General features: G+C 48.3%; 1 protein-coding gene and 1 pseudogene across 2 annotated transcripts in view; one reads left to right on the forward strand and one right to left on the reverse strand.

Annotated features, from left to right (window-relative positions):
- grk3 (G protein-coupled receptor kinase 3) overlaps window positions 1-25768 on the reverse strand; it is a 105684-nt gene that overhangs the window by 71015 nt on the left and 8901 nt on the right. The window contains exon 2 of the mRNA XM_083642340.1: window positions 13035-13111. Coding sequence (XP_083498466.1) covers window positions 13035-13111 — 77 coding nt within the window. The remainder of the gene's footprint in view (window positions 1-13034; window positions 13112-25768) is intronic.
- LOC310781541 (serine/threonine-protein kinase STK11 pseudogene) lies at window positions 2255-3418 on the forward strand (annotated as a pseudogene). The gene has a single exon. The product of its transcript is annotated as a serine/threonine-protein kinase STK11 pseudogene (transcript).

Genomic DNA, 25768 nt, shown 5'->3' on the forward strand with positions numbered 1-25768 from the left:
GTCTATTTGGGACCGTCTTGGGACACAGGCTATATATATATGTGTGTGTGTGTGTGTGTGTGTGTATATATATATATATATATATATATGTATATGTATATGTATATGTATATGTATATATATATATATATATGTATATATATACTGTATATATGTATATATATATTATATAGGAGCCAAAAAAACAAAAACAAACAAAAACTCGAGGGCTTTTCGGGTGGCGCTCTAAATAAGCTTTGATTTCGTTTGATCAAACTTTCTGCTTTCTTGCCATTGAATTGGGCTCAGTTGAGTGTTTGGTGCGTGACGCTATGTTACGCTCTACTTCCTGTCAATCACCTGACACCCAGATATGGAAGTCTCCACCAGGAAATAATCCTTCAAAAAACATGTTGCCTTACAAACATGTCCACGTCCCTGTCTTCTTGTTTAGGTTGTCTTTGTTAGCTGGGATAGTAGTCTATTTCAAGCTAGACTCGATGCCTTAAAGTTTGTATTTTTAGACATGACGAAAAAATGAGTAACGGTAAAAATCAGATTACAAACAGCGTGCTTTGTGAAATGACTGGGGGAAATGTAAACAAGACAAAGACAGCGGTAAATGGGAGATAACTCAAACTGTAGGGCTGGGCAATATAATCGATACGGCAATATATCGCGATATTTTATTTCCCGATACTGTATCGATACTTGGACGGCAAGTATCGCGATAAAAAAAAAAGAAATTGCAAAACCATGCCATGCCAGGCCTCTCTGCATCTGGTGATTCCCACCCCTAATCGATACTGTATGGATATTTCCCATATCGATGCGTTCAGTAACACTCAACACTCAGTAGTTTTGACTAAATTTGCCCACTAACTTATCAGTATAAAGTGATGTAGGTACATATTATTACACTACCTGGGTGGTACACAGTGTGTTGTATCTTTAGCTCTATTATTTAATTTTGAGTAAATTCTGTAGAATATCTCAATATATCGCAATATGTATCGCATCGCAATATATCGTGATACAATCGTACCGTGACCCAAGTATCGTGATACGTATTGTATCGTGAGATCCTTGCCAATACCGAGCCCTATCAAACTGACACAGGTATTTTAAAAGTGTGTATAAAGTATTAGCCAGTAGTAGCCAGTATGCTTGCTATATTTAGAGCGTACAGAATGTAATTTATATAATGGCCATCCTGATTGACCCCAGATTGTGTCTGGCCCGTGGAATTCAGACACTCACCCATTCTTCCACACAGGTACGCTGATCCAGCAGACAGGTGGATCTCCTGAAGGACACTTCAGCTCTGTACCGAGGCCTAGAAACACAGCACTGTCTCCCACCCCCTCAGGGCTGCTAGGGCCTAGAAACACAGCACTGTCTCCCACCCCCTCAGGGCTGCTAGGGCCTAGAAACACAGCACTGTCTCCCACCCCCTCAGGGCTGCTAGGGCCTAGAAACACAGCACTGTCTCCCACCCCCTCAGGGCTGCTAGGGCCTAGAAACACAGCACTGACTCCCACCCCCTCAGGGCTGCTAGGGCCTAGAAACACAGCACTGACTCCCACCCCCTCAGGGCTGCTAGGGCCTAGAAACACAGCACTGACTCCCACCCCCTCAGGGCTGCTAGGGCCTAGAAACACAGCACTGACTCCCACCCCCTCAGGGCTGCTAGGGCCTAGAAACACAGCACTGACTCCCACCCCCTCAGGGCTGCTAGGGCCTAGAAACACAGCACTGACTCCCACCCCCTCAGGGCTGCTAGGGGAACATGAGTTCATGGACCGCCGAAGATGGCAAAGGGCACTCCACAGATGAAATTTTAAAAGCTACTAGGGATGCATGATATTGGATTTTTTAGGCAATATCCAATATTGTTAGATGATGTCACCGCTGATGATGTCACCAAGGACGTCAACAGTGATGAGGCCACAGTGATGACGTCAACAGTGATGTCATAACAGTGATGTCATCATTGGCAATGTCACCATTGATGATTTCACTGATGATGTCACTCTTGATAGGTTTTGAAGGTTTAAATGATGCCACGGTGATGTCAACAGTCATGTCATCATTGAAGACTATGATGTCATCATTGAAGATGATGTCATCACTGATGATGTTACATACGTCACTGTTGAAAGTTATAGTGATTTCACCTCTGTCACACTGGAATGTGATGTCACTGTCGAAAGGCTCTGCCAGCTTGAGCACTGGGGAGCTGAATCATCTTGACTATCTGACTGAAAGCAAAGCGATGGGGATGGATACTTTCATTCACCGCACTGAATCAACAGAGGTGATCTACCAGCCAAGGAGGAAGGGGGCAAAGCTGATCGGGAAGTACCTGATGGGGGACCTGCTGGGGGAAGGATCTTATGGCAAAGTCAAAGAGATGCTGGACACAGAGACACTTTGTCGCAGGGCTGTCAAGATACTGAAGAAGAGGAAGCTGAGGAGGATTCCCAATGGAGAAGCCAATGTGAAGAAGGAGATTCAGATGCTAAGAAGACTTCAACACACAAATCTGATTCAGTTGGTGGATGTGCTCTACGATGATGAGAAGCAAAAAATGTATATGGTGATGGAGTATTGCGTGTGTGGGATGCAGGAAATGCTGGACAGTGTCCCAAAGAAAAGATTTCCGGCATTTCAAGCTCACGGGTACTTTTGCCAACTCTTAGACGGCCTGGAATATTTGCACAGCCAGGGAATCGTTCACAAAGACATTAAACCAGGCAATCTGCTGCTGACCACAGATGGGACACTGAAGATCTCTGACCTGGGGGTAGCAGAGGCCCTTCAGCCATTTGCAGAGGATGACACATGTCGCAGCAGCCAGGGCTCTCCCATCTTCCAGCCTCCAGAGATCGCCAACGGCCTGGACACCTTTTCCGGGTTCAAAGTGGACATCTGGTCTGCTGGGGTAACGCTATACAACATCACAACCGGCCTGTATCCGTTTGAGGGGGACAACATCTACAAGCTATTTGAGAACATTGGAAAAGGAGACTACACTATTCCAGAGGAATGTGGTCCCCTCCTGTCAGACCTGCTACGGGGAATGCTCCAGTATGACCCTGTGGGGAGGGTTTCCATCCGGCAGATGAGGCAACACAACTGGGTCCTTCAGAAGCACCCTCCCTCTGAGATGCCGGTGGCCATCCCCGCCAGCGCGGAGAGCAGGGACCCTTGGCGTAGCATGACGGTGGTACCTTACCTGCACGGCTACACCAAGGAGGACGAGGACGAGCTCTGTGACGGAGAGGAGGAGATCATATACACACAGGAGTTGACCGTGCCAGGAGGACGAGTAGCCAGGGAGGATCAGGGTGCTGCGGACCACAGCCCAGCTGTAGCCAAGCCGGTTTGTGTGAACGGGACAGAGGGAGGGTCTATGAAGCCTACTTCTATGTTCTAGGTATTTGTCTTGGGACATTAGGAATAGGACATTGTCTTCTCATTGTTGGCCTGTTCATCTTTCTAAATAGTTTGTTTTTGCCTTGCACCTGAGTTCTTCTGAGGGTGCTTGCTATTGGTGAGTCTGGACGATCCTGACAATATCCACCACAACCAGGGTCAATTTGACCTATTTCGCAAGCTCATCGGGCTGTTTGGGTATCATTTAGCGCCATTTCATCGGGCCGTTTTCAGTGGCTACCGATGACGTGCCCGACCTGAGCTGCAAAACGAGGGGAGGGGTCAAGCCTGCGTTTCCAAGCTGGTGAATAAACATTCCGGCAGCGTCGCCGTGTGCCTGGCTTCTCCCCTGCCCTCGGTCGCCATGACACTTCACCAGGCCTGCTGAGCTCAAGGACAACAGGACATGGCCGAGAGACGGCTCAAATCAGACACATTGAGGAGTTAAGACTTTTACAGGGCTCAAAACAATAGTGGATTGAAAGAAAGAAAGAAAGAAAGAAAGAAAGAAAGAAAGAAAGAAAGAGAGACACACAGAGACAGACATACATTGTGAATCAGGTCCAATGGAGCCAAACCCTCGGGCTAGAACTGCCGTCAGCAAACAGCACTAGTTTTGATATAGTGCTGGGAGGACAGAAGTCATATTTTGTTGATACATTCATTCTATTTGGACAACCTATGCAGCCCCGTGTAAATCTTGTGAATTTCCATCGCATCAGGTAGGCAAAACAAAAAGTGTATAATTGTCAAAGAACCCATTACCAACCAAAGTAATTAGTAATTGGTTATTTAGTAAATGGGGATTAAGACCATTTTGCAGGTAGACAACGGCGAGCCCTTTGCTCCTCCCACAATTAATTGGACAGTGCCAAGCAGTAGTGATCTGGGTCTAAGTGCTTTTTCAAGCGCTCACTATTTGTACTGGTGAGTGAACTACTTGGCTAGACGGACAGTCTGTGGTCACATGTGGTGCAACGTTTACAGCTATGTCTTTCTACTGAAACATGCAAAGTCACACATTTCCCATTCAAATTCAGACAGTGTACGGTCTGGCCTCTGTGCTCTCACACACCTCACATTCAGACAGTGTACGGTCTGGCCTCTGCGCTCTCACACACCTCACATTCAGACAGTGTACGGTCTGGCCTCTGTGCTCTCACACACCTCACATTCAGACAGTGTACGGTCTGGCCTCTGTAACACACCTCACATTCAGACAGTGTACGGTCTGGCCTCTGTAACACACCTCACATTCAGACTAGGGCTGTGAATCTTCACTGGCCTCACGATTCGATTACGATTCAGAGGGCTACGATTCGATTCGATTACTATTATCGATGCATCTCGATGCATCTTAAATCGATGCATCACTTTTTTTCCCCAATACATGATTTATTTTCTCTCACTTTCTTTTTTCTCACTGTGTGGCTACTTTTAAAATAAAAGTGCATTTGGAATTGCATTGTTTTATGATCCATAATTAAAATAAACAACTGCATATACTTCCATTATATTTTATTTTATTATTATTATTATTTTTAATAATCGATTTTTGACATTTGTGAATCGATGCAGAATCGTGCACGTCCGCATCGCGATGCATCTTATAATCGATTATTTTTGACACCCCTAATTGAGAGTGTAGTACAGTCTGGCCTCCGTGCTCTCACACAGACAACTCTTTCCTATAAGCTGTAGTAATATGAGGCTGTCAAAAGGCGGAATATCTCAGCTAATAATTTGAAACGCCTGTATTTGCTCAAAACGACCTATCTATCTCATAACTAAAGAACGGAAAATGGTATCAATAAACTTTTTTTCGCTGATGATACAATAGAGCCAGCTCGTTCTTTGTGCGTGTTCGGTGTTTACATAGTAATATCACACAATATTCTGTGGGCCTCGAGAAATCACTGAAAACGCTCTGAAAACTCTGGCACTGGGAGCGTCCGTTCTCCAAAAGTGGCTGGCATTCAATAAATTAACTCACTCAGACAGCAGATCAGAACACTTGTAGCTTGTTGAAGCTAGGAATGTTAACAGTTAACCGAAAGTCGGTTAACTGTCGTTAAGAATGTAACCGGTTAAAATTAATTAACTGCAATTAACCATTTTGCCGACTTCAATCTCTCCAGAGCTTTCACTGCGTTATACCTCCAGTCCATCCAGTCCATCCCCTCCCTCTCTTGTTTCAGAAAACTCCCGACAGCATGAACCACCCCATTCTGCCTTTGATTGGCTTACTAACCTAAACTAACCAATCGTCACTCCTCATGCCTAAACCTAACCCAATCAAAGGAAGAGTTGGGCGGTTCTAGCAGTGCAAGGAACCAACAAAGAAGGATAAGACGTGTCTGTCATATGGAAGTGCTTGCTTATATCGCTATTGCACTTGACAGCTGTCTCCTCCTGTTTTATTCCAGAATAAACCCCCCCCCCCCCCCCCCCCCCCGAGATGGCGTTTGGAATGCTATTTCCACAGCACCCAACAATTAAAAGTACTTGCCACGGATATGCTCGCACATCGATCTTATTACAAATGCGGACATGCAACGTTTGTGGAATGCAGGGAGGCTCATACTTGCACTTTGTTTAAAAAGAAGAAGAGTTTGCCTGCTACCTCCAAATGTCAATAAGTGCACAATTTGACATGTTTACTTGTTACCTGCTGCTGCTGTGACGTTAAAATAAAAGTTGAATTGAGGAAAAACCAGACTTTTTTTTTTTGGGGGGGGGGGGGGGGGGGGAGATAAAACAACGTCAACAAATTAACCGATTAACTGATTGTTAAGGTGCGCAACTAACGGTTAAGGAAAATGCATGAAATTCCCATGCCTAGTAGAAGCAACAGATACCCACTGATGATAGGAAATCTGTAGTGTGTTTGATTTTTCATTGAGAAAGCGCTGTTGGTATCGAATCGATACTGTTGAAGATGAGTATTTTATCCGTGTCAAATTTGTATAATTGATACTTATCGATACTATCGCGATACCTGTTGCAATTTCTTGCCATTCATTTTGTTGATTGATACTTTTGACAACCTTAACTGTAGCACAACAGTGTTTTGGGAGTGCAACAGATACATGTAAGCGCTCAATCAACTCACCATAAGAAAGCAGACAACATATAGACACTAATGGAGCCTCGCCAATTAATATATCACAGGGAGTAACCCATTGATACCTGATGCAGCATTTGTATGTGTATCCCTTTAAGACCGCAAACCGCGTTGACGCGGTTCGCGGTCTTAAGGGATACGCATACAAATGTGGGATATACACGCAAATGCTGCATCAGGTATCAATGGGTTAAGCTGGGGGAGAGTGCTTGTGTGAGCACATTTGACTGGCTCTGGTAATAACTCTGCTCTGAAATTCAACCTAACGAGACCGGAGAGCTTGGCCTAAGGACCAGTGGCAACCAGGGGATCCTGTCTGGCTCGAGGAGAGAGTTAGGGAGGTGAGGGAGGAGGGGAGCTGTGGATGTGGAGGAGAGAGTTAGGGAGATGAGTGAGGAGAGGAGGTGTGGATGTGGAGGAGAGAGTTAGGGAGATGAGGGAGGAGAGGAGGTGTGGATGTGGAGGAGAGAGTTAGAGAGATGAAGGAGGAGAGGAGGTGTGGATGTGGAGGAGAGAGTTAGAGAGGTGAGGGAGGAGAGGAGGTGTGGATGTGGAGGAGAGTTAGAGAGATGAAGGAGGAGAGGAGGTGTGGATGTGGAGGAGAGTTAGAGAGATGAAGGAGGAGAGGAGGTGTGGATGTGGAGGAGAGAGTTAGAGAGATGAGGGAGGAGAGGAGGTGTGGATGTGGAGGAGAGAGTTAGAGAGGTGAGGGAGGAGAGGAGGTGTGGATGTGGAGGAGAGAGTTAGAGAGGTGAGGGAGGAGAGGAGGTGTGGATGTGGAGGAGAGAGTTAGAGAGATGAGGGAGGAGAGGAGGTGTGGATGTGGAGGAGAGAGTTAGAGAGATGAGGGAGGAGAGGAGGTGTGGATGTGGAGGAGAGAGTTAGAGAGATGAGGGAGGAGAGGAGGTGTGGATGTGGAGGAGAGAGTTAGAGAGATGAGGGAGGAGAGGAGGTGTGGATGTGGAGGAGAGAGTTAGAGAGATGAGGGAGGAGAGGAGGTGTGGATGTGGAGGAGAGAGTTAGAGAGATGAGGGAGGAGAGGAGGTGTGGATGTGGAGGAGAGAGTTAGGGAGATGAGGGAGGAGAGGAGGTGTGGATGTGGAGGAGAGAGTTAGAGAGATGAGGGAGGAGAGGAGGTGTGGATGTGGAGGAGAGAGTTAGGGAGATGAGGGAGGAGAGGAGGTGTGGATGTGGAGGAGAGAGTTAGAGAGATGAGGGAGGAGAGGAGGTGTGGATGTGGAGGAGAGAGTTAGAGAGATGAGGGAGGAGAGGAGGTGTGGATGTGGAGGAGAGAGTTAGGGAGATGAGGGAGGAGAGGAGGTGTGGATGTGGAGGAGAGAGTTAGGGAGATGAAGGAGGAGAGGAGGTGTGGATGTGGAGGAGAGAGTTAGAGAGATGAGGGAGGAGAGGAGGTGTGGATGTGGAGGAGAGACTGGAGAGACAAGCGGTACTTGGGGTAACGGTTTTTGGTGCTTATGCACGACGCGACACTAAAACTGTTCTTACTGTAACTCACTTTGACAAATGCACTTAAAGTAGATATTTGGGAAACACTGCTGAAAGAGAAGGAAGAGGGAAGACACAGATGGATGGAGATGACTTGAGGCAGAGTTGGAGAGAAACTGTTCATAACATTAGAATATGACCTGGGGAGGGCTGAGACACTGGATGGGCTGATGTCATAACATTAGAATATGACCTGGGGAGGGCTGAGACACTGGATGGGCTGATGTCATAAAGTCAGTGGAGATATTGAGCATGACCATGAGAGAAAGTGAAAGAAAGAGAGCTTGACCGATACTGGATTTTTGTGGCCGATGCCGATAAGGGAGTAAAAACAAATCTGATATCGATATCGGCCGATATTCTTGGCCGTTATCGACCAAGGGATATGCATTTATAAATACTTTTTTTGTTTTGTTGCAATGATCCCTCAAATATCAAACACTTGTGACAAAGATAAGTAATGGAGGCAGGATATTTTATAGTTTAACAATAAACTTTATTGTCCAAAATCAGTGCACTAAAACGGTCAACTTCACTGGGAATTTAATCATTATTATTTTTATTTTTTTATAAATTTTTTCCCGATTTTTTATCCCATTTTATCCGAGATAAAGAGGAGTCCCGCACACTGTCAATTACTTGCAAAAAAAACTTTTAATAAACACAACGTTTTGGTCTATCGACCTTCATCAGGTTAAAATACAGAACAAAAGAACACCACAGGTCTTATAGCCTACACCTTGTTAGATGAGGCCAATCAGAGACATTGAGGTAACAGGGAAAACACTCCCCCAGACTTTCCCATCCCATTTTATCCCCCATTAGTGCTCACTTGATTTCTCAATCCTGGTTGCTGCTCCACCCTCTGCCGATCTGGGGAGAGCCGAGACTGGCTCCATGCTTCCTCTGAGACATGGGCAGTTAGCCAGCCGCTTCTTTTCACCTGACAGAGGAAGCTTCACCGGTAGGACATAGCACGTGGGAGGTTCACGCTATTCCAACCAGTTCCCCTCCCCCTGAACAGGCGCGCTTAACGACCAGAGGAGGAACCACATTAGCAACCAGGATATTGCATGTTTTTGTGAAGGGGGTTCCTATATGAAGGAAACCCCCGGGAGGCACGGGGAGAACATGCAAACTCCACACAGAAAGGCCCTTTTGACGACCCCACCCGGGCGGTGGGCACTCGAGGACATGCGGACGGGCACGCATTCCTTCAGCGTTCACATCGTCCCAGGTGGGAATCGAACCCACGACCTTCGAGCTGTGAGGCGATAGTGCTTACCACTGCACCACCGTACCTCCCATCATTTAATCATTATTCTAAATAACGAAACATATCACTTAAATTAAGAAAAAAGGATCAAATATACATAAAATGCTGCCTACATAACTTTAGAAATAAATTAAGAAATATCTGTGATAGGCCAATATCAGCCGGTAATATCGGCCGACCGATATATTGGTTGGGCTCTAGAAAGAAAGAGCAAAAAGGAGGCATGCTGACAGACAGAGAGAGAGAGAGAGAGAGAGAGAGAGAGAGAGAGAGAGAGAGAGAGAGAGAAAGACAAAGGAAACAGAGAGAGAGAGAGAGAGAGAGAGAGAGAGAGAGAGAGAGAGAAAGACAAAGGAAACAGAGAGAGAGAGAGAGAGAGAAAGACAAAGGAAACAGAGAGAGAGAGAGAGAGAGAGAGAGAGAGAGAGAGAAAGACAAAGGAAACAGAGAGAGAGAGAGAGAAAGACTAAGACGACGACAAAGGAAACAGAGGGAGGGAGAATTACCGCAGTCTAGTCTCACAGGGGACTGGGACCTAAACAGTAAGTAAAGCTAGTGAAGCCTGCGGGGCGGCTGTGGTCCCCTGGTGCACCGAGGCGACAGGCTCGCTGTCTGTCTGCTCGCTGTCTGCCTGCTCGCTGTCTGTCTGCTCGCTGTCTGCCTGCTCGCTGTCTGTCTGCTCGCTGTCTGTCTGCTCGCTGTCTGTCTGCTCGCTGTCTGTCTGCTCGCTGTCTGCCTGCTCGCTGTCTGTCTGCTCGCTGTCTGCCTGCTCGCTGCCTGTCTGCTCGCTGTCTGTCTGCTCGCTGTCTGTCTGTCTGCTCGCTGTCTGTCTGCTCGCTGTCTGTCTGTCTGCTCTCTGTCTGTCTGCTCGCTGTCTGTCTGCTCGCTGTCTGTCTGCTCGCTGTCTGTCTGCTCGCTGTCTGCCTGCTCGCTGTCTGTCTGCTCGCTGTCTGCCTGCTCGCTGCCTGTCTGCTCGCTGTCTGTCTGCTCGCTGTCTGTCTGTCTGCTCGCTGTCTGTCTGCTCGCTGTCTGTCTGTCTGCTCTCTGTCTGCTCGCTGTCTGTCTGCTCGCTGTCTGTCTGCTCGCTGCCTGTCTGCTCGCTGTCTGTCTGTCTGCTCGCTGCCTGTCTGCTCGCTGTCTGTCTGCTCGCTGTCTGTCTGTCTGCTCGCTGTCTGTCTGTCTGCTCGCTGTCTGTCTGCCTGCTCACTGTCTGTCTGTCTGCTCACTGTCTGTCTGTTCGCTGTCTGTCTGCTTGCTGTCTGTCTGCTCGCTGTCTGTCTGCTCGCTGTCTGTCTGCTCGCTGGCTGTCTGTCTGCTCGCTGTCTGTCTGCTCGCTGTCTGTCTGCTCGCTGTCTGTCTGTCTGCTCGCTGCCTGTCTGCTCGCTGTCTGTCTGCTCGCTGTCTGTCTGCTCGCTGTCTGTCTGTCTGCTCGCTGCCTGTCTGCTCGCTGTCTGTCTGCTCGCTGTCTGTCTGCTCGCTGTCTGCCTGCTTGCTGTCTGTCTGCTCGCTGTCTGCCTGCTCGCTGTCTGTCTGCTCGCTGTCTGTCTGCTCACTGTCTGTCTGTCTGCTCGCTGTCTGTCTGCTCACTGTCTGTCTGTCTGCTCGCTGTCTGTCTGCTCGCTGTCTGTCTGCTCGCTGTCTGTCTGCTCGCTGTCTGTCTGCTGCTCGCTGTCTGTCTGCTCGCTGTCTGTCTGCTCGCTGCCTGTCTGCTCGCTGTCTGTCTGCTCACTGTCTGTCTGCTGCTCGCTGTCTGTCTGCTGCCTGTCTGCTCGCTGTCTGTCTGCTCACTGTCTGTCTGCTGCTCGCTGTCTGTCTGCTCGCTGTCTGTCTGCTCGCTGTCTGTCTGCTCAGAATGGAAACAGTCAAGAAGAGCCGCAGAAGAAGAGCGTGGTGGACTGGAGTGTAAGAGGAAGCAGGAAACGTGACGCTGTATGATGAACCGCTGTGCCGGCGACGCTGAATGCAAAACCAAGCCACCGCACCACCCTAACAAGGTTCCCACGCCATCTTCGAAAATAAATAGAGTCCGCACACTGAATTAAAGTAAGCTCCCAGGTCAGTTTATTTTAACGTTTCGACTACAAAGTCTTCATCATCATCATCATTAACTCAAATCAACTCTCAATAACTGTCAAACTAGATGAATGATGAATAGTTTGACAGTTATTGAGAGTTGATTTGAGTTAATGAGTTATTCATTTGAGTTAGTGTGGACCAGTGATGTCACTGGTCCACACTTTAACACTCAATAACTGTCGAATTAAATGACAGACTTCAAAACAGTTTACAGTTTTCTGATATAGTACTGATGTTCTAATGATACAAAGTTGGTTGAAAATGGGCAGAGTGTTCCTTTAAGAGTAAAAAACTGGTCCATTGGAGTGAACGGAGATGTTGCGACTCTTCTATATACACGGCTCTGGGCCCGAGTATTTCTTGAAACTATGGCTTGTTTGGAGCAGTGAGACAAGACAAGGCTGTCCATATCAGTAGTCATGCCTCAGTGCTGTGGGCCTGCTCCCGATTACTATCCTTCAGACAAAGATATGACTGTGGAAACGTATTTAGAACAGCTGGTTTTTGTTGTTGCTGCTGCAAAAATCCGCCTTTGTAGCAGGTGATGCACATTGAACAAAAAGTTGAATGAATTGTTAGCTCTGAGCTATAAGCCATGCCACAACATACACTATAGACCTTATTCGATTGACGTCACTCACGTACGGGCACGCCCACCGCCGCCATGTTCTCGACATAACGCAGCAGCTCTTAAGTGACAGCCTATGTAAGAGCAGCGTTTATAGGAAGCTAGCCGCTGTTAGCGTTACCTGTATCGTTCCAATTGTGTTCGGATGGTGACCTGCGTTACACGTGGCTGTAGTAATGACAGCAATAAAGTCCCCGTGGTTTGTTTCTATCTCTACCGTCCACAGACGTGAAGGGAGCGAGACAGAGGATACGTCAGCAGCACAGGAGATGTGTGGATAGTTAGGAGAGACAGGTGAAACTTTCTGACAACTCCTCACAGCAAAGTCTGTTTGTTTCCAAAAAAAAGACACGCTGGTTTTATGTTCAATTAAAACGAAGCCATTATTAGAAATGATGTGATTTATTGAACTGAACTTGTGTTGGATTGTTTAGAAAGAAAGGAATTGTTTCAGTCATACCTGAATAAATCATTAGCTTTGCTATTTCACCTTTTTGCTGACAGAGAAAGATCTGAAGAAGATCTAAGGTAGATACTGTTCAATTTTGTGAATGGGAAAAGAAATCACACGCATTTGATAGAAAGTAAAATGGCTGTTACGATGTTGTTTTTGAATTAGAATGAGTAAGAAAGGCTGGACTTGATATAATACAGCTCGGTTAATATAATAACTACAGCTATGTTACAGCGTTGACCTTATACCAACTATGATTAAACTCTTATGCACGGAAGGGACAGTGGAGAGAAGACACGCGGTGTCGGGACACCTAAGCCACACGTGTATTCTGTAATGTGTCTGTGTGAATGAGATTACACTCAAAATATATCCCAATAAATATTATTTCTTATTGTTGGACTCTGATAAAGGCCGAGTCTGCGCATGAGCGATCTATTTTTCATCCTCGATAGGAATCCTATCGATCGATGAACACTAGGCTCCTCCATTCTTACATATATTCTTAGACCATATTGACCACTCTGACCGCAGTAGCAATGTCGGAACTTACCAATCTTCTGGTTGAAGATTTTGTCAAACGTCAGCTCGTCTCTCTCCTCGAGGTACTTCTGCATCACACTGCGAATACTGTGAACAGAGGGCGGGAGGGGGAGGAGGGATGGGAAGAGAGACATGAAATGTGATGCACCCATAATCAGTGGGTTTGCTCTGTTAAGACACACCACCAACAACAACAACAACAACAACAACAACAACAACAACAACAAGATCCCCGGCGCTTTCAGTGCGCTCCCCCCCCACCCCTTCCACTTCAGTCTGTGATCCCAGCCGGGGTTTGGGTCTCGCCCCGCCACCTGTCCCCTGACACAGTCCCAGTGGAGGCAGGAGGAAGGGAGGAGAGACACGCGGGAGCGCCTGGAGAGATACATGCTACCCTGGGAGAGGCTGCTAATGAGAGCGGGACTGGGGAGAATGAATCAATTAGCGCCCCCTCCATGGGCCCATTAACACTGCACCAGCGCCTTGTGCACAGCACACACACACACACACACACACACACACACACACACACACACACACACACACACACAGAGCATGTGGAAGCAGCACCCTTGGCCTAAACTTGGAGTTGGCGAGGTCATCATTTCTGCACTATTGACACTGTGATAATGTCCGTCTCTGCGGTTCTGCTCACATGGCTGGCTGCTGTTGTTCTGCGCTCCATCAGTAGTCAAACAACACAATCACAAAACTCACTCTTGATTTTCTCCGGACTCCGTGTCCTCTCTGCACCCGCTGGCTACGGAATGTTCCAAACAAGAGCCTGGTTTAGCCTACAATGTCCTTCTAAAACACACTGAAGTCAGTGTCATTCCAATCCGTCTGTGGAAGGATTCTTTTTCATTATTAGAAACTCCACTAAAAAAACTGTACTTTGGTCCAAACCAAGGCTGTGTGTGGAGCCAAAACAAACGAAGGTTGCATTACAGTGATCACTGAGGAGGACCCCTGCAGATCAATGATCCCAGACATTACAGAGTGATCACTGAGGACCCCTGCAGATCAATGATCCCAGACATTACAGAGTGATCACTGAGGAGGACCCCTGCAGATCAATGATCCCAGACATTACAGAGTGATCACTGAGGACCCCTGCAGATCAATGATCCCAGACATTACAGAGTGATCACTGAGGAGGACCCCTGCAGATCAATGATCCCAGACATTACAGAGTGATCACTGAGGACCCCTGTGCAGACCAATGATCCCAGACATTACAGAGTGATCACTGAGGACCCCTGTGCAGACCAATGATCCCAGACATTACAGAGTGATCACTGAGGAACCCTGCAGATCAATGATCCCAGACATTACAGAGTGATCACTGAGGACCCCTGTGCAGATCAATGATCCCAGACATTACAGAGTGATCACTGAGGACCCCTGTGCAGACCAATGATCCCAGACATTACAGAGTGATCACTGAGGACCCCTGTGCAGACCAATGATCCCAGACATTACAGAGTGATCACTGAGGACCCCTGCAGATCAATGATCCCAGACATTACAGAGTGATCACTGAGGACCCCTGCAGATCAATGATCCCAGACATTACAGAGTGATCACTGAGGACCCCTGCAGATCAATGATCCCAGACATTACAGAGTGATCACTGAGGACCCCTGTGCAGACCAATGATCCCAGACATTACAGAGTGATCACTGAGGACCCCTGCAGATCAATGATCCCAGACATTACAGAGTGATCACTGAGGAACCCTGCAGATCAATGATCCCAGACATTACAGAGTGATCACTGAGGACCCCTGTGCAGACCAATGATCCCAGACATTACAGAGTGATCACTGAGGACCCCTGCAGATCAATGATCCCAGACATTACAGAGTGATCACTGAGGACCCCTGTGCAGACCAATGATCCCAGACATTACAGAGTGATCACTGAGGAGGACCCCTGCAGATCAATGTTCCCAGACATTACAGAGTGATCACTGAGGAACCCTGCAGATCAATGTTCCCAGACATTACAGAGTGATCACTGAGGACCCCTGCAGATCAATGATCCCAGACATTACAGGGTGATCACTGAGGACCCCTGCAGATCAATGATCCCAGACATTACAGAGTGATCACTGAGGAACCCTGCAGATCAATGATCCCGGACATTACAGAGTGATCACTGAGGAACCCTGCAGATCAATGATCCCAGACATTAGAGTGATCACTGAGGACCCCTGCAGATCAATGATCCCAGACATTACAGAGTGATCACTGAGGAGGACCCCTGCAGATCAATGATCCCAGACATTACAGAGTGATCACTGAGGAACCCTGCAGATCAATGATCCCAGACATTACAGAGTGATCACTGAGGACCCCTGCAGATCAATGATCCCAGACATTACAGAGTGATCACTGAGGACCAGTGATCCAAGACGGTTTTGTGGACGACTACCTGGAGCGGCACAGGCAGATGGGAGAGTGAGAAGGAAGGATGCTGAGTGGAGCCACAGAAACGCCAGCCTAGGAAGTCAATGCTTCCTCATTTAGAAGAGGCCCATTTGTGACCGAGCTCCACTCAATCATTAACTAACAGCTGACTCAAGAACGCTCGCCACGAAACAAACCATCCATATTAACATGATCTGCAATAGAGCTGAACAGTCGCGTGACTTTTTGTGACGTTTCCTGCCCCAGAACTTAGTGACTTCCCCATTCATTCTCTCCATAGACGTTTAGAAAAATCCTTATATAGCGAGTTTTACGGCTGGAACCAAGCCGACCCGTGACCTACTGAATCCTGAGTGACCATAAAACATTCGGTTTGGCGCAAAAACAGAAAATCAGAAAATGAATGGGGAACTCAGTTCTGGGGCAAAAAATGTCACGTGACTGTTGAGCTCTATATCCATCGCTAGACTAGCAGCATGTCTGAGCATTAGGACCAGGACTTGGTGGAATAACCGTTTCAAATGTGTGTAGCTGATGAAGCTAGGTGCAGGAGGATCTCAAAATAATTCATTTGAGCTAAATGCTAATTGCTAAGCTGCACAGCTACAGCCAGGTGTGGGTGATGACATGGGAATGTGGACACTGGTGTAATCCAACAAATACACTAAATCCATATACTATTGTTATGTTTTTGTTGATGGACCACAGCAACAAATGGTTATAGACAATAGAGATAACACGAACACCGGCTAGCGTCCTATTAGCGCCGCTGTCACCTAGCTAGGCCAGTGGTTCTCAGATGTTTTCACCTGAGGGACCCCTAAAATGACAAAGATTAGACCACGGACCCTCATTTGATAGGATTTTGTCCCGCGGTCCCCCATATTATAATAAGATTGATGCTTTTAGATGTTTTATTACAGAGCGTGTATAAAACCCATGACCAAAAATAGTCATTGTGTTACTTATGAATGGAATTATAGCAAAAATAAATTACCCCCCTTTTGGCTGGGGAACCCCCTGGAACCCCCTCAAGGACCCCTGGGGGTCCCCGGACCCCCACTTGAGAAGCACTGACCTAGGCTATCACTAGTTGACAGCTACAGCGCTGTGTCAACAATACGGCCTGCGTGATGATGACGCCGATCGAATACTATAGAGACCTGGCCTAGAACAAAGCCACATTAAACCATGTACAAAATACAAGCTAAATGTTCATCAAATTGACATTGAAGAGCAAATAGACTGGTGGCTGCCTGGCTGAATGGGGTCTGTGAAGGTAGGTCAGCTTTATTATATGTACAGATTCAGGCCAACTAGCCAGGAGTCCTGCCTGGGTGTGCTCCATGCTCTCTGGCCAGGAGTCCTGCCTGGGTGTGCTCCATGCTCTCTGGCCAGGAGTCCTGCCTGGGTGAGCTCCATGCTCTCTGGGCAGGAGTCCTGCCTGGGTGAGCTCCATGCTCTCTGGGCAGGAGTCCTGCCTGGGTGTGCTCCATGCTCTCTGGCCAGGAGTCCTGCCTGGGTGTGCTCCATGCTCTCTGGCCAGGAGTCCTGCCTGGGTGTGCTCCATGCTCTCTGGGCAGGAGTCCTGCCTGGGTGTGCTCCATGCTCTCTGGGCAGGAGTCCTGCCTGGGTGTGCTCCATGCTCTCTGGGCAGGAGTCCTGCCTGGGTGTGCTCCATGCTCTCTGGGCAGGAGTCCTGCCTGGGTGTGCTCCATGCTCTCTGGGCAGGAGTCCTGCCTGGGTGTGCTCCATGCTCTCTGGCCAGGAGTCCTGCCTGGGTGTGCTCCATGCTCTCTGGCCAGGAGTCCTGCCTGGGTCTGCTCCATGCTCTCTGGGCAGGAGTCCTGCCTGGGTGTGCGCCATGCTCTCTGGCCAGGAGTCCTGCCTGGGTGTGCTCCATGCTCTCTGGCCAGGAGTCCTGCCTGGGTGTGCGCCATGCTCTCTGGCCAGGAGTCCTGCCTGGGTGTGCTCCATGCTCTCTGGCCAGGAGTCCTGCCTGGGTCTGCTCCATGCTCTCTGGGCAGGAGTCCTGCCTGGGTGTGCTCCATGCTCTCTGGCCAGGAGTCCTGCCTGGGTGTGCTCCATGCTCTCTGGCCAGGAGTCCTGCCTGGGTCTGCTCCATGCTCTCTGGCCAGGAGTCCTGCCTGGGTGTGCTCCATGCTCTCTGGCCAGGAGTCCTGCCTGGGTCTGCTCCATGCTCTCTGGCCAGGAGTCCTGCCTGGGTGTGCTCCATGCTCTCTGGCCAGGAGTCCTGCCTGGGTGTGCTCCATGCTCTCTGGCCAGGAGTCCTGCCTGGGTGTGCTCCATGCTCTCTGGCCAGGAGTCCTGCCTGGGTGTGCTCCATGCTCTCTGGCCAGGAGTCCTGCCTGGGTGTGCTCCATGCTCTCTGGCCAGGAGTCCTGCCTGGGTGTGCTCCATGCTCTCTGGGCAGGAGTCCTGCCTGGGTGTGCTCCATGCTCTCTGGGCAGGAGTCCTGCCTGGGTGTGCTCCATGCTCTCTGGGCAGGAGTCCTGCCTGGGTGTGCTCCATGCTCTCTGGCCAGGAGTCCTGCCTGGGTGTGCTCCATCTGTTTTTCTCTTCTCCTCAAATGTGGTGAGTCAGGACAGGAAGTTCAAAGGTCCTACGGTTTCATGTAACTATGAGAGCAAGTGATAAACCACATGGGGAGACTCCATCGAGTACGTTTACACGACACAATAAACGGATAACTCAGAATAATCAATCTGATTTCTGCGTTTACATGCGTTTAGTACAGGAAAAGTGCGAAGGCGGGAACTCCAATTGAGATGTGTGCGGGAACTCCCCTCAAAGGTGATTGATAATGAGGTAACTCTAGGGATGCACCGATCCACTTTTTTCACTTCCGATCCGATTCCGATACCTGAATTTGGATATCTGCCGATACTGATATTATGCCGATACCAATATTTTTCTTGAATATACAGTATATGCAAAGACTTGGCCAATTCAAGATTTTCTTTTTAAATATACCTTGCAAAAAGCAGACAAAATTAAGAAAATATACAAGGCAAAGAAGGATACTATTATACATGGGCAAATTATGGCCAGCGCCCCCCTGTGCGGCCCGCGCTGGAATTGCAAATAAAAAATAATAAAAAATACCCCCAATTCCGATCCGATCTGATCCGTAAATTAGTGCCAAATCGGCACCCGATACCGATATTGGATCGGACCCATCCCTACACTCAATGATGTTGGCTTTATAGAACAAACTTGATCAGTTTTTTCAATGAGTGGAAAGCCTCAAGCGCCTAAAGCTCATGTCCTCAGTTCCCTTTACGCTATTGCTTCAGGTGCTGCTATTGTTAGCCAACAATGTTGCTACGGTTAGCTTCATCCCACGTCACTTTTTTCAGCACTCTGTTTTCACATTTTGTTAGCACTGTGTTGTATGAGATATAGCTTTCCACTCTTTCGCCACCCATTATAATTCGAGCCAAAGTAATAATGATGATGATAATAATAAAACTTGATTTGTACAGCACCTTTCATACGTAAAAAGTAGCTCAAAGTGCTTTACGTGCAAAAACATTCAAACAAAGGGTACCACAGCCTCTTCCTCATCTCCTCTCTGCATAAGTGACCCTCCTTTACCCCTGGCAGCTATTGCTGTGATGACACAGCATCTCGCTGCTGGTGGGAGACACCGTTTCGACCTAATTATATGTCCCTCCAATCGTCCTCACACGTCAATGCATCTCTAAACACTCGCATTTTGTGATTGCCAAATTAACTCAATGGCTAAAAGAGACCAAGGTAATCGCTGCGTAAATTTTTCTAAGGAAATATTTGGACATGTATCCATTTTCCTAGCTTAAAACTACTTAATATGGTTGTTCTTTGCATGCAAAACAGATTTCTTCCCCACTGAAGGGATGAAATTATTTAATGTCAACATTTGCGACAATGACGACAGCAAGTATTGACAAGAGTATTTCTGCCTACTTGCTTTCATTTTTCATCTGTATTCTGAATACAACTGAGGAACACATGGGCTCCGAGGTAGGGATGGGTACCGAACTCGGTACTTTTACAGGCACCGACCGAAAGGGGGCGGTACTACCGAGTATCAGTTCACATGAAATCAAACGGTACCTCATTTCGGTACTTGAACGCATCTGAGTAATAGAAGAGAGTGGGTAAAATATAAATTCCGACGGAACCTTAAGGCAACACGCGAGAGCGCGTTACGTCAGTACGTCACACACCTGAAACATCAACAAACAGGACCAGCCAAAAATGTGACTACACTTTACCAAGATAGACTCAGACAACACTGGTTGCAACATTTGTGATGTGAATTGCAAAGCTGGCCAGGGAAACACCTCAAACTTGAGGAAGCATGGTCAAACACAAGATATATTTAGCTAAATGCTGAAGACTGTAACGTCTTAAGCTGCGTTCACACCGACCTATTAAAGTTTTTCGCGGACATCGAGTTTACATACAAAGTCAATGCAAACGAGCGATTGAGCGTATATTCGCCCGGGAGAAAAATCGCTGGCCGTCCGAGCGGCAGAGACAGAGCGATAGGGAGAAAATACGCTCGTCGCCCGAGATGAAATATCCCAACTCGAGCGAAATTACGCTGGCATCAGTCGCTCGCTGTTCAACGCTGATTGGCTGCCGTGTGAGAGTGAGTCAAGGATCACTCTGGCTTGGAACAAACCGCTGGTTTATTGTGTGGCAACAAACCACATTCGACAGGCTGACAGCTGACATGAAGTGAAGTCTGTACTACCGGTATAGAGCTCGCGTTAGGAGCACGCTGATAGGCTTAGCTTGTAAACAACGACAGGGGCTCGTAGTGGACAAACAGCATGACATTGCGTAACGTTATAACCCCCACATGTCCATCAATTTGTGTGCCTGTTGATGAGCGATTTAAACAGAGCGACAGAGCGATTCCAAAGGGTTGAATCAAGCGACAGAGCGAAAAATAAATATCTCTGTGTGAACACAGCTTTAGATAGGCTGAGGGTGAATGAAGCAGATACCGCACCGCAGCTAACGTCAGCAGCACCTCCTCAGCTGTAACGTTGAGAGAGGCATCGACTTCTACCACATCAGGTAACGTTATTTAATTAGCTAGCGTTAGCTGGATAAGTTGTTTCACTGCCGTTGTGGTTGTTAGATAACGGGGCTTTTCACTGTCTTAACAACGACTGCAAAACAGAGATCACTAACATTACTCTTGCTGCAGTAATTGTCAAGGGTTCAACAGAATGTATTTCCTCAGCCTGTATAGTAGCTATCAACATGAAATAAAAAGCATTTGAGATCTTAAACCCGTGGCTTTTTATTTGGAAGGGTTACATTTGCCATAATCTTTATTAACATTTCTTAAAATGCATTAGAATCTTTTTATTTTTTGGGGTTAAAGATAAAAAAATGTTTTAATGAACATTAGGGCAAATATAATACGAAAAGCCAAAGGGTTAAGCTCTCAAATGCTTTTTATTTTATGTGTCTATGTGCTACAGAGCCTGAGATATGAAGGCTTTAGTGAATACAGACCGCTCTCTCTGAGAAGTTTGGACTTTTTTTTTTTACAACTGTAATTTTTTTTCTTATTAGTGTGTGTAAAGTACCGATCGTACCGGTATCGGTTCAAATGTGAACGGTACCCATCCCTACTGCGAGGATGACTGAGGAACACATGGGCTCCGAGGATGACGCACCCTCAAGCAAGCCTTTCAAAGCAAAGCACTGGGCACAGCGACAGCATGAGAGGTATGACAAGCTAGTTCGGCCATCTGACAAGGACACTTTACTAGCCTCTTGGTTTTGAGCAAAATACTTGCGCTGGAGAGCTCTCAAGAACTAGCGCAGTGCTATCTTAGGCTAACGTTGGCTGATCTAATGCAGTAATAGCAGCGATAATGTTTGTATCAGTTTTTGTGATGATACCTAGAGATGCACAATACCACTTTTTTTCATAGCGAGTACTCTTTTCAGAGATGACATGGTGTGTGGAAGCCCCGCCTTCTCAGACTCCCCCCACGTTTTCCACAAGGTGAGCAGAAATCTGCGTTACACCTAAAGAACCGTGGAATTAGAGACAGCAGCACGTCTTTCCAACTATTGATTTGCACTTTGCACAGTATCTCTGAGTCTACACACATAAACAAGCTCCCTCCTCCAAACAGCTCCTTTGACTTCCATCTCCTTTCTAATGTGGATTTCTCTCTAACCTCCCCCACGCCTCTCATCTGCACTGCTTCCAGTGTTGCTGTCAAAATCTCACCTCTCTGCCAGCGGGCAGAACCTTGGCCTGATGAGAATGTAGCAGCACCACGCTATCTCCAAAGTCCCACATTTAACTGCCCCCCACAAACACATAGCCCAGAGCTAACTGCCCCCCACAAACACGTAGCTCAGAGCTAACTGCCCCCCACAAACACCCAGCCCAGAGCTAACTGCTCCCCACAAACACGTAGCCCAGAGCTAACTGCTCCCCACAAACACGCAGCCCAGAGCTAACTGCTCCCCACAAACACGTAGCCCAGAGCTAACAGTCCCCCTACAAACACATAGCCCAGAGCTACCTGCTCCCCACAAACACATAGCCCAGAGCTAACTGCTCCCCACAACCACATAGCCCAGAGCTAACAGCCCCCGTACAAACACATAGCCCAGAGCTAACTGCCCCCCACAAACATGTAGCTCAGAGCTAACTGCCCCCCACAAACATGTAGCTCAGAGCTAACTGCCCCCCACAAACACGCAGCCCAGAGCTAACTGCTCCCCACAAACACGTAGCCCAGAGCTAACTGCCCCCCACAAACAAGTAGCCCAGAGCTAACTGCTCCCCACAAACACATAGCCCAGAGCTAACTGCCCCCTACAAACACATAGCCCAGAGCTAACTGCCCCCTACAAACATAGCCCAGAGCTAACTGCCCCCCACAAACACGTAGCTCAGAGCTAACTGCCCCCCACAAACACCCAGCCCAGAGCTAACTGCTCCCCACAAACACGTAGCCCAGAGCTAACTGCTCCCCACAAACACATAGCCGAGAGCTAAATGCTCCCCACAAACGCATAGCCAAGAGCTAAATGCTCCCCACAAACACATTGGCCAGAGCTAACTGCTCCCCACAAACACATTGGCCAGAGCTAACTGCTCCCCACAAACACATAGCCGAGAGCTAAATGCTCCCCACAAACACATTGCCCAGAGCTAACAGCCCCCCTACAAACACATAGCCCACAACTGCCCCCCACAAACACGCAGCCCAGAGCTAACTGCCCCCCACAAACAAGTAGCCCAGAGCTAACTGCTCCCCACAAACACATAGCCCAGAGCTAACTGCCCCCCTACAAACACATAGCCCAGAGCTAACTGCCCCCTACAAACATAGCCCAGAGCTAACTTCCCTCCACAAACACGTAGCCCAGAGCTTTGCTCCCCACAAACACGTAGCCCAGAGCTAACGGCTCCCCACAAACACGTAGCCCAGAGCTAACGGCTCCCCACAAACACATAGCCCAGAGCTAACTTCCCTCCACAAACACGTAGCCCAGAGCTTTGCTCCCCACAAACACGTAGCCCAGAGCTAACGGCTCCCCACAAACATATAGCCCAGAGCTAACTGCCCTCCACAAACACGTAGCCCAGAGCTAACTGCTCCCCACAAACACATAGCCCAGAGCTCACTGCTCCCCACAAACACATAGCCCAGAGCTAACTGCCCCCCACAAACACATAGCCCGGAGCTAACTGCCCCCCACAAACACGTAGCCCAGAGCTAACTGCTCCCCACAAACACGTAGCCCAGAGCTAACTGCCCCCCACAAACACATAGCCCGGAGCTAACTGCCCCCCACAAACACGTAGCCCAGAGCTAATTGCCCCCCACAAACACGTAGCCCAGAGCTAACTGCCCCCCACAAACACATAGCCCAGAGCTAACTGCCCCCCTACAAACACGTAGCCCAGAGCTAACTGCGCCCCACAAACACATAGCCCAGAGCTAACTGCCCCCCACAAACACATAGCCCGGAGCTAACTGCCCCCCACAAACACATATCCCAGAGCTAACTGACCCCCACAAACACATAGCCCAGAGCTAACTGCCCCCCACAAACACATTGCCCAGAGCTAACTGCTCCCCACAAACACATAGCCCAGAGCTAACTGCTCCCCACAAACACATAGCCCAGAGCTAACTGCCCCCCACAAACACATAGCCCGGAGCTAACTGCCCCCCACAAACACGTAGCCCAGAGCTAACTGCTCCCCACAAACATGTAGCCCAGAGCTAACTGCCCCCCACAAACACATAGCCCGGAGCTAACTGCCCCCCACAAACACATAGCCCAGAGCTAATTGCCCCCCACAAACACGTAGCCGAGAGCTAACTGCCCCCCACAAACACATAGCCCAGAGCTAACTGCCCCCCTACAAACACGTAGCCCAGAGCTAACTGTGCCCCACAAACACATAGCCCAGAGCTAACTGTGCCCCACAAACACATAGCCCAGAGCTAACTGCCCCCCACAAACACATAGCCCGGAGCTAACTGCCCCCCACAAACACATATCCCAGAGCTAACTGACCCCCACAAACACATAGCCCAGAGCTAACTGCCCCCCACAAACACATTGCCCAGAGCTAACTGCTCCCCTACAAACACATAGCCCGGAGCTAACTGCCCCCCACAAACAAGTAGCCCAGAGCTAACTGCCCTGCACAAACACATAGCCCAGAGCTAACTGCTCCCCACAAACATGTAGCCCAGAGCTAACTGCTCCCCACAAACACATTGCCCAGAGCTAACTGCTCCCCTACAAACACATAGCCGGAGCTAACTGCCCCCCACAAACAAGTAGCCCAGAGCTACCTGCCCTCCACAAACACATAGCCCAGAGCTAACTGCTCCCCACAAACATGTAGACCAGAGCTAACTGCTCCCCACAAACACGTAGCCCAGAGCTAACTGCTCCCCACAAACACATAGCCCAGAGCTAACTGCCTCCCTACAAACACATAGCCCGGAGCTAACTGCCCCCCACAAACACATAGCCCAGAGCTAACTGCCCCCTACAAACACCCTGTCTGCCTGCCCTGTCTGCCTGACCTGTCTGCATTTGCAAAAGCTGTGGTTGTCTGGGAGTGTAGACAGGTAAGGCGGAGATTGTGAAGACGCCCCCCCCCCCCCCCTCTCTCTCTCTCTCGTAAAATGTCATCATCAACTCCTTATCGATGATGCACGTTGCAACGTTTTTGTGTGTGTGTGTGATCCGAAATACACAGAAGGCATACAAACTGGAGGAACATCTGCTTCCTTCAAAAAGTCAACAATAAACCTGTAGTGACTGAGTCGACTCGACTGGTCTGTTTTCTGCGGTCTAAATTGATGACAACTTGACAAGCAAATTTTACTTTCTCTATCATAAACTTAAAATGAGGTGTGGTAGGAATATTATTTGAATATACCTGTTTTGTTTCAGAGAGACATCACATCACACCTAACATTAACATTTGGTTCAATGAGATGGACATATAATGAGGTGGTGCTCTCGCCTCACAGCAAGAAGGACCTGGGGTTCGATTCCCACCTGGGACGCTGTTGACACTGGGGTTATGTCTCCGCATTCCGCCTTCAGTGCCTGGTGCCCAGGTGGGCTACCTCGTCGAGAGGGCCCTTCTGTGTGGAGTTTGCATGTTCTCCCCATGCTCCCCTGGGGTTTCCTCCATATATAACCCCCCGCTAAAAACATGCAGAAGGTCGTTGTCTGACCAGAGGCGGTTGGAAGAAGTTGGTCCCCGGGCGCTTCACTGCAGCTGCACACCACTCCTGGCCTGACCGTGGAGGAGGACGAGCCAGGATGGGTCAAAACGCAGAGGACAAATTTCACTGCGCCTCTGAAGCATGTGTGTGTGTATACTAGTTACCGTGCACATGTGTGCATGCATAAAGTGTGTCTGTGACTAATAAAGATGGGGTCTGTCTGTATGTCCGGTAAATTAATAATTGATCTTCTTGATTTCAACGCTATTGTCCAGCCCTATAGATGGTTTTAACTTGACAACAATAACAACCATCACAACCCACCTGAATATCCGGTTTACTTCCTGTATACATAGCTGAGCACAGGCTGATACTCGGCTCATATTAAATGTTAACGTTAGGCCGTGTCATAACAAGTTAGCCTATTTTGGTCTTTATGTATTGTAGTAGTTAGTAGTAGTAGTAGTTGTTGTTGTTGATAGTTGCCATAACAGCCACCCCTGTCGCAAAGACGTGCACACACTGGGTAGTAGGAACTTCGGAAGTGTTGTT

The sequence above is a fragment of the Poromitra crassiceps genome (genome assembly GCF_964638095.1).
Source record: "Poromitra crassiceps genome assembly, chromosome: 8".
In the NCBI taxonomy this organism is placed as follows: Eukaryota; Metazoa; Chordata; class Actinopteri; order Beryciformes; family Melamphaidae; genus Poromitra; species Poromitra crassiceps.